Source organism: Pleurodeles waltl, chromosome 1_1 (genome assembly GCF_031143425.1).
Source record: "Pleurodeles waltl isolate 20211129_DDA chromosome 1_1, aPleWal1.hap1.20221129, whole genome shotgun sequence".
NCBI lineage: Eukaryota > Metazoa > Chordata > Amphibia > Caudata > Salamandridae > Pleurodeles > Pleurodeles waltl.
Genome location: NC_090436.1, coordinates 204,014,371 through 204,027,608, shown reverse-complemented (window position 1 = coordinate 204,027,608; position 13,238 = coordinate 204,014,371). Strand labels below are relative to the sequence as shown.

Sequence of the window (13,238 nt, the reverse complement as noted above, 5' to 3'; positions counted from 1 at the left end):
TTAATTACCACCACTGTGCAAGGACAGTTACCATGTCTGGTGATGAGTTTAGTTTTGAGTCTCTTCAGAAGCCCAACAACTTACCAGACCCTTCTCTCTCATGTTGAGAGTCTGTCAGGAAAATGTTCTGGTAACTTCTCTCTGAGAGATGTTTCTGTTCTCAAAATTTTATTTTGCTGAGCTTATCATTTCTATCAGTTCCTGCTAAGTTGGGAGAATGAGTCACATGCACCATGGGTTTTCTCAAACTTTATGTTGAGGAAGTATTAGTGATGGGCTTTGTAGAGAAATCATACAATATTCCTTAGTAAATTAATTTCTAATAATTAAAGAATTGTGTTATCCTTTTCTCTCTGGTCTGTGCTCACCAGTAGAGATATCTGTTAATAGAAAGATAAAGGCCTTATCCTGGGACAAGGCTGATGAGCCCATCTGGGTAAATAGTGGACGTTTTGCATTATAATCAAGGCTTCCATATGTCCTTTATTAACTAACTTAGCAATCAGAGAGATTTGATGAATATGAATTTTGAAATCACTTCACACATTTGCCAGGTATTACTACCTAACTTCTGACTTGAGAACTGACTGGCTTCACATTTATTGCACAATCGTGTTTTTTTTTTGGGGGGGGAGGGGTGGAGAGGGGAGGGTAAATGACATTTTAATCAAGATCAAATCCACAACCTGGAAAGAAGGACATGTTATTTGTAATGCTATTTAACAGTTGTTAATGCTTTTGAATTCACAGTGGTCCCCCATGCTTCCACATTAAACCAGAAGCATATCTGGCAGTTAGTAATTTGAAACCTTAGTCTAACTTTGCTATCACGATTAATTAGCCTAACTAACACAGCTCAGCATTGTGGGATAGTGGAAGTCTATGGCACAGTAAAGTGACACTTCTATAATTCTCTGATTAGTTTCCTTTTTCTCTTAGTTTTAAAAGGAATTAAATTACATTTTGTAGCTTAGGTGAGCCTCTTAAGTGCAAACATTTGTTACTAATTGGATTGTTTGGAAAATACAGAACTGTCTGTAGAACAGCATAATTTTATGAAAGAAAAACAAAAGCAGCTTAGTTTGTATTCTAAGCCTAAACGTCTGCACAAAAGCAAAAATATTCTAATGCTTAAGAGTTAAAAGAAGGATACCTATGCCAAGGGGACCAGTTGGCGTATGTCACAGTAGGGCTCCAAACACAGTAGATATCTTCAAGGCAAGAAACATTCTGGCCTATTGTCTGTGATTGTTTGTGATGCAGGAGCTACTGTACAATCTATTTTAAGAATACCATTAGAGTGTTTTTGTCTGATTTGTAAGGATTTCTACAAGGTAAAGTGTTCTGCAATGGTGCTACTATGCGGATACTCAGTTGAAAGACAACTGCAGATAACTTAACATTGTTATGTTATTTCCCTTGTACCCTTGGCCCGTCATACTTTATATGAGAAATTAATTTGTACCATGTGACTATCATTCGCTTTTGAAATCACATTGGAACTGAGCATATTTATTACAAGTAATCTTATTTTCTCCCTGAAAACAAGTGCTATGGGCTGAAGTGGTAAATTATATGGTACAGTGACCTGATTCTGAATTATTTGGAGATTAAATCTCTCTTGACACTCCTTTGCTTGAGTCTTTACTTTTGGCAAATAATGTAACACATACGATCAGGGTTAATGCACCATTTTTTGTAATATTCATATCACTGATAAATTAACAGATTGGCTAAATATGCTTTTGAGACTTCTTGATCAAATAGTATAGTTAACGTACTGAATGTTCAATTTTAGAACCTCAGTAGTAGAACTAGCATTTGAGAGGCGACATTCCCAGCTGTGGGTAGAGTCAAATGTTAACTTTGGTAATGTTATCAAAGAGACTAATTTACAAACTGAGTCATTGGTGTGGTGTCAAGGTGACATGGTGAAATATACATGTTGTCTTTCCAGAATGTTCACACATTTAAGCAGGCAAAGCAGTTTAAACATTAGAGACAGATGTTGTTCTGGTACTCGAGTTGGCAGAAATATTCATTATAAAAATGAAATTGTTTTAAAGTCAAAATTTTCACAGCAGCAAGCAGTCAAATAGGTTTAATTTGGATAACCATAGCAGGTTACGCAGTAATAAGTAGTGAGAGATGGGTGAAGTTTTGAGCTCAAGAACAAATGTGTTCTCAGTCTCCCCACCCCCCCCTTTTTTTTTTTGACTTCGAACCTATTGTTGCAAATTCTTCCCAAATCCTTAATTAAGTTAGTTTCTGAAAATTGGAATGATAAATTGTTAAACCGGATAGTTCATGCTGTAAAATGCCGTTTAATGATAGGATCTTCTCGAGATGTTGGTCCATGTTGCAGCATTGATGATAACTGGCACTGCATGATCACCCATCAGATTTATACACATTTGTAATTAAGGTTATTCTCTTTATTATGGAACTTTCTGTCTGTGATGCTTATTTCTCTTACAAAGAGGTGTTGTCTAGTAGCTTTTTAGCTATTCTGGTTTACAAAAGTTAAATCATCTGAGCAGTCACTTTCTGGAGGTAGATGCCTGTATGCCGCTCCCAGTTCCGTAAATGCAATTGTTCTTGTTTTTATGAAACAATTAAATGCTTGTCTTTAGAACATTGTTGGGATTTCTATTTCATCTAAGATGTAATATTGTATTAGTGTTAAGCTACCATTTTGGCTTGTGTGTTTAAATGTACAAACAGTGTTTCAATCATTTTTATTAATAGGCTTTTTCTATGTTACTCCGTAGGTCTGTGAAATGAAAAACTGTAACAAATGCATTTATTTTGAAGCCAAGAAAAAACAGGACCTCTATGCATGGTAGGTACAGTTTTCATGTAAATTTAATAAATGCAGCCCTGAAAAGTTCATCTTTATAAATCCAGGCGTCGTTGCAGTGTAGCTGGGAGCGCAGTGCTTGGAAGCTCCTGAGGTGGTTTTAATGTTGGAATTTCATTTGTGTCCTCTTTGGTACAGTGACTCTTCCAAGATTTCTGATATATTGTGCGCCCAAGCGCCTCACCTGCATGCTGGAATCTCATTGGGTTAATGCACTGTTTTTTGTTTTTTTACCAAGACTTTAGTGTCTATGACTTAATCTGTGAATTTTAATGTTAATACTTGACTTCCATTTGATTTTAGAGGTATTCTTTTAGCAAATGTGAATGAGTATTTTGCCCATGGTAAAGGCTACCTTTGATTTACATCATGTAATATTCATCCTTATTCCTGCCTCTCAGAATTTTTCTGTTCTTTAGGAATGCTTGTATTTTCTCGGCACATGCAATGGGACATACAGCGATGCTGGTCAGTCATTTGGACCCTAACTGGAATGTGCGCGGGGGTGGGGTGGGAGGAGATTTTTTTGGTAGCCCACGTGATCTGCACGGGGGTGGGGGGGGGTTGGGAATAGCCCAATTGGACAACGTCTAAGGGGTAGCCTGGGGGAAAGGGGGGGTGTTAGCACAATAGGGCAAAATTTGGGCTGCACGTGGGGGGAGGGTTTAGCCGAGTGGGACTGCATGTGGGGGGAGGGTTTAGCCGAGTGAGACTGCATGTGGGGGGAGGGTTTAGCCGACTGGGACTGCATGTGGGGGGAGGGTTTAGCCGACTGAGACTGCATGTGGGGGGAGGGTTTAGCCGAGTGGGACTGCATGTGGGAGAAGGGTTTAGCCGAGTGGGACTGCATGTGGGAGAAGGGTTTAGCCGAGTGGGACTGCATGTGGGAGAAGGGTTTAGCCGAGTGGGACTGCATGTGGGAGAAGGGTTTAGCCGAGTGGGACTGCATGTGGGTGGAGGGTTTAGCCGAGTGGGACTGCATGTGGGTGGAGGGTTTAGCCGAGTGGGACTGCATGTGGGTGGAGGGTTTAGCCCAGTGGGACTGCATGTGGGTGGAGGGTTTAGCCCAGTGGGACTGCATGTGGGTGGAGGGTTTAGCCCAGTGGGACTGCACGTGGGGGGAGGGTTTAGCCCAGTGGGACTGCACGTGGGGGGAGGGTTTAGCCCAGTGGGACTGCACGTGGGGGGAGGGTTTAGCCCAGTGGGACTGCACGTGGGGGGAGGGTTTAGCCCAGTGGGACTGCACGTGGGGGGAGGGTTTAGCCCAGTGGGACTGCACGTGGGGGGAGGGTTTAGCCCAGTGGGACTGCACGTGGGGGGAGGGTTTAGCCCAGTGGGACTGCACGTGGGGGGAGGGTTTAGCCCAGTGGGACTGCACGTGGGGGGAGGGTTTAGCCCAGTGGGACTGCACGTGGGGGGAGGGTTTAGCCCAGTGGGACTGCACGTGGGGGAGGGTTTAGCCCAGTGGGACTGCACGTGGGGGGGGGGGATTAAGCCCAGTGGGACTGCACGTGGGGGGAGGGGGGGTTAAGCCCAGTGGGACTGCAAGTCGGGGGGAGGGTTTAGCCCAGTGGGACTGCACGTGGAGGGGGGGGGTTAAGCCCAGTGGGACTGCACGTGGAGGGGGGGGGGTTAAGCCCAATGGGACTGCGTGGGGGGGGGGGGGGATTTAGCCCAATGGGACTGTGTGCGTGGGGGAGTTTGGCCAATGGGCTGCACGTGGGAAGGGTTATCCCAGTTGGACTGCCCATTGGGGCATTAGCCCAGTGGGACTGCGCTTGTGGGGGGTTAACCCACTGGGACTGGACCTGGGGCATTACCTCAGTTGGACTGCACGTGGGGGGGGGAGTTAGCTCAATGGGACTGCACGTGGGGAGGGGAGTTAGCTTAATGGGACTGCACGTGGGGAGGGGAGTTAGCTCAATGGGACTGTGTGTGCGGGGGTGTTTAGCCCAATGGAACCGTGTGTGGGGGGGGTGTTTAGCCCAATGGGACTGCATGTGTGGGGGGGGGTGTTTAGCCCAATGGGACTGCATGTGTGGGGGGGGTGTTTAACCCAATGGGACTGCATGTGTGGGGGGTGTTTAGCCCAATGGGACTGCATGTGTGGGGGGTGTTTAGCCCAGTGAGACTGCATGTGGGGGGGTTAGCCCAATGGGACTGCGTGTGGGAGGTGAGCCTAAGCAATGGCACTGCACGTGGGGGTAGGGGTGTGTTAGCCAACTGGGACTGCATGTGGGGGTTAGCCCAGTTGGACTGTGCCAGAGGGGGAGTTAGCCCAATGGGACTGCGTGTGGGGGGGTGTTTAGCCCAATGGGACTGTGTGTGGAGGGGTGTTTAGCCCAATGGGACTGCGTGTGGAGGGGTGTTTAGCCCAATGGGACTGCGTGTGGAGGGGTGTTTAGCCCAATGGGACTGCGTGTGGAGGGGTGTTTAGCCCAATGGGACTGCGTGTGGAGGGGTGGTTAGCCCAATGGGACTGCGTGTGGAGGGGTGGTTAGCCCAATGGGACTGCGTGTGGGGGGGTGGTTAGCCCAATGGGACTGCGTGTGGGGGGGTGTTTAGCCCAATGGGACTGCGTGTGGAGGGGTGTTTAGCCCAATGGGACTGCGTGTGGGGGGGTGGTTAGCCCAATGGGACTGCGTGTGGGGGGGTGTTTAGCCCAATGGGACTGCGTGTGGAGGGGTGTTTAGCCCAATGGGACTGCGTGTGGAGGGGTGGTTAGCCCAATGGGACTGCGTGTGGAGGGGTGGTTAGCCCAATGGGACTGCGTGTGGAGGGGTGTTTAGCCCAATGGGACTGCGTGTGGAGGGGTGTTTAGCCCAATGGGACTGCGTGTGGAGGGGTGTTTAGCCCAATGGGACTGCGTGTGGAGGGGTGTTTAGCCCAATGGGACTGCGTGTGGAGGGGTGTTTAGCCCAATGGGACTGCGTGTGGAGGGGTGGTTAGCCCAATGGGACTGCGTGTGGAGGGGTGTTTAGCCCAATGGGACTGCGTGTGGAGGGGTGGTTAGCCCAATGGGACTGCGTGTGGAGGGGTGGTTAGCCCAATGGGACTGCGTGTGGAGGGGTGGTTAGCCCAATGGGACTGCGTGTGGGGGGGTGTTTAGCCCAATGGGACTGCGTGTGGAGGGGTGTTTAGCCCAATGGGACTGCGTGTGGAGGGGTGTTTAGCCCAATGGGACTGCGTGTGGGGGGGTGTTTAGCCCAATGGGACTGCGTGTGGGGGGGTGTTTAGCCCAATGGGACTGCGTGTGGGGGGGTGTTTAGCCCAATGGGACTGCGTGTGGAGGGGTGTTTAGCCCAATGGGACTGCGTGTGGAGGGGTGTTTAGCCCAATGGGACTGCGTGTGGAGGGGTGTTTAGCCCAATGGGACTGCGTGTGGAGGGGTGTTTAGCCCAATGGGACTGCGTGTGGAGGGGTGTTTAGCCCAATGGGACTGCGTGTGGAGGGGTGGTTAGCCCAATGGGACTGCGTGTGGAGGGGTGGTTAGCCCAATGGGACTGCGCGTGTGGAGGGGTGTTTAGCCCAATAGGACTGCGCGTGTGATGGGGGGGGGGTTAGCCCAATAGGGCTGTGCGTGTGATGGGGGGGGGGTTAGCCCAATAGGGCTGTGCGTGTGATGGGGGGGGGGGGTTAGCCCAATAGGGCTGTGCGTGTGATGGGGGGGGGTTAGCCCAATAGGGCTGTGCGTGTGATGGGGGGGGGGTTAGCCCAATAGGACTGTGCGTGTGATGGGGGGGGGGGGGTTAGCCCAATAGGGCTGTGCGTGTGATGGGGGGGGGGGGGTTAGCCCAATAGGGCTGTGCGTGTGATGGGGGGGGGGGGGGTTAGCCCAATAGGACTGCGCGTGTGGAGGGGGGGGTTAGCCCAATAGGACTGCGCGTGTGGAGGGGGGGTTAGCCCAATAGGACTGCGCGTGTGGAGGGGGGGTTAGCCCAATAGGACTGCGCGTGTGGAGGGGCGGTTTGCCCAATAGGACTGCGCGTGTGGAGGGGGGGGGGGTTTGCCCAATAGGACTGCGCGTGTGGAGGGGGGGGGGGTTTGCCCAATAGGACTGCGCGTGTGGAGGCGGGGGGGGTTTGCCCAATAGGACTGCGCGTGTGGAGGGGGGGGGGTTTGCCCAATAGGACTGCGCGTGTGGAGGGGGGGGGGGTTTGCCCAATAGGACTGCGCGTGTGGAGGGGGGGGGGTTTGCCCAATAGGACTGCGCGTGTGGAGGGGGGGGGGTTTGCTCAATAGGACTGCGCGTGTGGAGGGGGGGGGTTTGCCCAATAGGACTGCGCGTGTGGAGGGGGGGGGTTTGCCCAATAGGACTGCGCGTGTGGAGGGGGGGGTTTTGCTCAATAGGACTGCGCGTGTGGAGGGGGGGGTTTGCCCAATAGGACTGCGCGTGTGGAGGGGGGGCTTGCCCAATAGGACTGCGCGTGTGGAGGGGGGGCTTGCCCAATAGGACTGCGCGTGTGGAGGGGGGGCTTGCCCAATAGGACTGCGCGTGTAGAGGGGGGCTTGCCCAATAGGACTGCGCGTGTAGAGGGGGGTTAGGCTACTGGGACTGCACGTGGGGTGGATGATTAGCCCACTGAGACTGCGTGTGTGGGGGGGGGGATTAGCCCACTGGGACTGTGTGTGTGGGGAGGGGGGGAATTAGCCCACCGGGACTGCACATGGGCGGGGCGTTTTTTTTTTCCTTCATCCCAGTGGGACTGTGTATGGGGGGGGCGGGGGGGTGGGGGGTGGGGGGGGGGTGGTGTTTATCCCAATGGGACTGCGCGTGGGCGGTTAGCCCAATGAGACTGCGCGTGGGAGGGGGTTTTGCCCAATGGGACTGCTCGTGAGGGTGTGGGATTTTTAGCCCAGTTGGACTGCACATGTGGGGGGGAGAGGTTAGCCCAGTTGGACTGCGGGGGGGGGGGGGGTGTTAGCCCAGTTGGACTGCACTAACCCAGTTGGACTCCGCATCTGATCTTCTGACTTAGTCCAAAACAGGTGAGGATCTGGGAAGGGTCTGAGCTACTAGGGTGTGGTTGGGATTGAATCGCAGAAAATGTATTACTTAAAAAAAAAAAATACCAGACAAATAGGCTGTGCTGTCAGACTTCAGTGTAGCAGATGTTGGGTCCCAGATGGTGTCCTGGGTTCACTGATGTCTTTGGAGAGATTCAGGGTTTTGCTGTACCATTGGAAATGGGTGTCACTGCTTCTCTACTATTGTCTGTGTGTCTTACTGTGTCTTTTGGGAGTGATGATCTCGCCATGCATCTAATGAATGCCAGCTATACCTAGCTTTATGTGTAGCCACAATAAAATGGCCGCTGTCCTGCCTAAGGATGCAGGCCCGTCAGACCTGCCTTTACAGAGATGTCAGGTCGACTTGAGTATCAGTGGAACATTCTGCGTTGGGTTACTTACCTTTTGGCCTCCTTTTTTATGGTTTCGCAACTTCACCTACATAAGAATAATAATCTATTTTCTTTCATCCACAAATGTGGTGTATAGTAGCTTTTATCGTGCAGGAGACTCAAGCACTTTAAATATAATTGGCAAACGCAGGGACAGTTGGGTAGGTGCATAGACATATGAACAGATCGCGGCTTAATTATTGCTCGGGAATCAGGTTTCTTGTCAACTTTATATTTAACTCATCTGCGGATCAAACTCCTCACTTATTTCTACAGTGTTTGCTTTCCCACCCACTGATGACACCAGTGAACATAGTTCAGTGCACCAACCTTGAACGTGACAGTTATTGTAGACCCGCACAACCCTATCCAATGCATTGTTGAAGTAGTCAATCCTTTTGAGTTACTAACAATCCCTATAAAAGGGATCAGTGGCACCTTGGTAACAGAAACAAACCTATTTTGTCATTCACAATGTCTCTCACACACTGCACTAAGAAGAATAGACACTTTAAATAAAAGTGTTTATGACAGGAATAAATCTATTTCTCAGTACTTAAAAACAGCAAGAAGGCAAGTTTTGAGTAATGGAAAATAAAATAAACATTTCTAACATGGTTAAAATGTCATCCCACACCTAACATGCTAAAACATACTTCTATGTGCTACCCTGAGAGAGAGCATGGAAATCGGAGCAACTTACAGTGTATAGTTTCCTAGGGAGAAGCAACGCACTGCATACCTTGTTGACCGCTAAAGCTGTTGCCAGTGGAGACGTGAAGGCAGTGTTCCCTGGGAAGGTTACAGTTGTGCTGCGGTACCAGCCTTCCGCTGGTACTTTGCTCTATCAGCACTGACGGAGGTGTTGCATCTTCAAAGTGCTCTGGCAGTAGGTGGGACCATCTTCTTGCAGAATCGCAGGCCATAATCTTGGTGAAGGGCCTTTCATCTAAATGGTCAAATGGCAGTCCTTATATATTGAATCTTTTCAGAGATTAGAATTTCTGACATCAATTCAGACTACATTATTTTGACTCTGTGTGTAGACTTTGTTCTTATTTGACCTAGATATGTGGATAAGCAGGCACTTGACCTAGACTTAAGTTGCGTCAGGTGGTATATCTGTCACCAGTCAGACGAACTGACCCTTTCACAATTCTTGAAAAAATTAAAGTCAGACGACATCTGTGCCAATAGCAGATATGACAATGATTCTGCATGAATGGTGAAAGGTGGCAACCTCCATAATCTAAAATGGTGACTGGGTCTATCTAGAATAATGTCAGATGAATTGGATCTTAGAGGATTTACATCAGAAGTTAGAGAAAGTAGTTTGTTGTCCATGACAAATCAATCCTTGGTCTCATCTTGAAGAAATCCCGTCCACTGGATGATGAAAGTCTTTGGTCTTCATGCCCTCCAGTTTCTTGTCCTCTTTAAATCACTTGTAGGTAACCACACTGAGTACTGTGCCTGACCCATTCCATCCTTGGCCTCTTTGAATGCAGTGTTGTCTGTACGCAGATTTCATTCTTGAAATTCTTGCTATAATTATGAATATGTAGTGCTGTAACTAAGCACCTGGATCTCTCTTGGATTTAAATTTGAAATGTATGGTTTTCAGATCATTCCGTGCACAGTGTGCAGTATGTCCAGTCCTGAACATTTCTTTTACAAAGCATTTATATCAAATGTTGGCTATAATTATGTAAAGAATTAAATTCCTATAGTGCATTTTTTTTCCGAATGGATACCCAAGAAACCTGTTGATTGGTGTATTGATACATCTGGGAGTCCTGTTTGCAGACTGCATTTTGAATGTATTTTAAAAAAAACATTTTGATTTTACCCAAATAACTCCCTTGATTGGTGCAGAGCACATAGCAAGATGACGCAACTAGATGACAATATAGGTCAGGTTAGAATGGCAACTGAGCATCATGGCAATGTACACAGAAACAAGATAAAACACGGCAAGTTCCTCCCTGGGTGCCTCACATGTGCTATGAACAGGCAGTTTGTGTGTATTAACTATACCACATACTCTTTTCTACACTACACATATATTTTCCTAATTATCATTATTTTGCTGCCATCAAGAGAACAAATGTATATTGGCATTTCACAGCAAACTCTGTAAATCCCTCTGCAGCAGTCAAGTGTTTGCATTAGCTGTTTTTTATTCACATTCTTAGCAGGCAGTAGGTCACATACCATCCATTTTCATAATGTGGTAAGATGGAGGGAAGAGCACTTTTAGATGAATGATTTGTTCCCATAATCGGACAAGCACACTGATATGCCATCAAGACATAAGTTACTTTCTACAGGTGGCAAACAGTTGAAAACAGCAGGAAACTATTGCGGACGTTGAATCCCTTTGAGGCATAACACTTGCGTGCCTTTCTTAACAAGCCAGTCACAAACCCATCAATTGTGCTTGGCATACCACAGTCCATATTGCAGTTGTTTGACCTGGTCATAAGTCAAACCAAAAAGAAAACCGTATTATCCTGCTTGGCTGATCTTTTTGTAGCTTTTCTACGTTTCCTGTTGCATTTGGTATTGGCCCTTAATGGTATTTATTGCTGTTTTTTTTTTTTTTTGCAGGATTTTATAAACTGACTAGCACTATTTGGCATGAGCATAAAATACCCTCTTGGTAGAGTCGGAGCCCTGGTTATGGATCCTTATGAGTTTCATTCTAGGGTCTGCAGACACTATTGTCTTTTTAGGTCCCACCTAAAGACTGTTTTTACCTGTCTGCGGTTGAAAAGCTATTGGATACTCGGAGTGTGCTTTAGGTCAGCCAAATAATAATGAATTGTCCGTCTGATTTGCTTCTTTTTCATTTGATGACTTTCCTTATATTTAGTGTTTTTGTCCCTTTGCGAGAGCATAGCTTCTTTATATCTGGGTACTTATTTTTCTTTTGTCACTTCATAGGAGTGCTTGTGTATTTTTTGCCTTCGTGCTGCTTCTCCATTCACATTCCCACCTTTTGGCTTTGTTGGTGATTTTCTATCTGTTACCCTTCACTTATCTTTTCAGTTGCTCCCCCACCCCTTCATGTCCCCATGGCTTCCACTGCTTGGCAGTATTTATTTACAAATGCACCTGCTGCACGATTGCTCCCTCGCCTTCCACATTCCATTGTATTTTTTTCCTTTTTAATTAATTTTATTTTCTTATTTTTTTAAATCACCAAATTTGTGCCAGGCCACCCGCTCTAAATAATGATCTTTCACACTTGTTTATATATTTTATTTTAATTTGCAGCTCAAATATGGACATCTGCCATCTTGGAATGGTAAATCAAAACATCATGACTCATACTTTCCCATGCATGGTGTCGCTTGCACATGTCATGGTGGGCCACCATAGCATCATTAATGCATACATGCACATGTGACAGCACCTGTGCATGTGAATTTCATCGCACAGTTTTCTCTTTTTGCTTATGTTGCTTAGCATCAGCAGTTATCAGTTTACTTTTCATTTTGTCCATGCCGACCAGCATCAGGAAAAACTTTGGCAAAGTAAAACGGTGAGGCCTATTGGATTTGCCAAAGTTTATCAAATACTTTTTTGTTTGTTACTACCCCAAGCACCGCTTCCACCATCTTGGAACAGTAAACTCAAAAGAAAAACTGTCTGCCTTGTGACCTCACATGCATAGCATTGCACGCACATCTTCCTGCTGGGGCTGCTGTAGAATCATGATGCATGCATGTTTATATGTGATGAGCAAAAAGCACTGACCAAGTCAGAAGGCAAGCCCTGTTAGCTTCGGCAGTGCTTGTTTACTGTTTGGTAACATTGAGAAATGACCATACCAATATAGCTGCAGAAATTGTTTTTAAGTGTGGAATATTTCTTATTAAAGCATGGATTTGTGTTCTGCTGAGAGAAAGGTTCTTCGGAGAATACGTTAAATCTTAAGTTTGTTTCAGGAACCGAAAAATCATGCTCTAACATGTTTCCACTTTCTTTCACAACTAATATAACTTTTTCAGGATTATCATTCTTTTTGACTCCTGTATTCTCATTATGAAACCTTCATTAGTAGCTAAGCCACTCTGTACACATAATTATTTGTCTCTGTTCTTCCAGGTTTTCAAATTCTCCACAAGGCCCATCAGCTAAATTTTTAGTTCAGAATAGTAAGTACAAACCTGTTTTTACAGCTTGCAGGTGATTGTGTGTGTGTGTTTATATTTATTTATTTATATATATATGTTGCATGTGTCTGCATTTACAATATGATTATTGTAACCACCTTGGATAAAATAGTGACTTACGCCCAGTTTTTGGTTTACTCAAGTTCACACCCTCGCAGAACTGAAGATGACTGGAAACTGCCTGAAAGGTTCCCGGCCACTCTTGTCTTTTGACCCGGTACGTTCTATGGTCAACTAAGCTTACCTTTTAGCTATGTTTATTTTAAAACAATTTTTATGGTATGTTAAAAATTGTTATATCAGCTCAGACATTTAAGAGGAAGTTTTGGGGTTTCGATTATATTAAACGTTTTTTCTCTTTTACAGATCTTTGATAAGGAGCCTCATTATGCCCTTTTAAAAGAGCTTTTTGTTCAGGTTGGTTTGATTACTCATATTTGTAAGGGTGTTGGGCTAATAGTTCAAGGCATAAATTTACTTTGTAAGCATTTAGGTGGAAAAATGTTATTTAAAAAGCATTTAGAAAAAAAATAGTTTGGGGAAAAAAAGGTTTTAAATGCAGTCATTGAGAACTTGCCAATACTACAAATTGGAGCACACCTCAAAATGTCTAAGGCTGCAATTAGGTAAATCTGCCCATTTGAAATAATAGTCTAAGCTAAACGTACGACCAGGATAAGGCCAATTGTCCTGGCCCCTTGATATACCTCTGTAAAACATTGTTGTCCAGAGATTTTGATTTTTGATTTGTTTTTGGATCATTAGAGGAGTAATTTAGCTTGGGTAGACATTGCT

At 46.3% G+C, this 13,238-nt stretch overlaps 1 protein-coding gene across 1 annotated transcript in view; it reads left to right on the top strand.

Annotated features, from left to right (window-relative positions):
- The window catches only part of BRIX1 (biogenesis of ribosomes BRX1), a 73,927-nt gene that overhangs the window by 50,768 nt on the left and 9,921 nt on the right, over positions 1-13,238 (top strand). The window contains exons 4-7 of the mRNA XM_069220710.1: positions 2,772-2,842; positions 12,376-12,425; positions 12,587-12,660; positions 12,810-12,860. Coding sequence (XP_069076811.1) covers positions 2,772-2,842; positions 12,376-12,425; positions 12,587-12,660; positions 12,810-12,860 — 246 coding nt within the window. The remainder of the gene's footprint in view (positions 1-2,771; positions 2,843-12,375; positions 12,426-12,586; positions 12,661-12,809; positions 12,861-13,238) is intronic.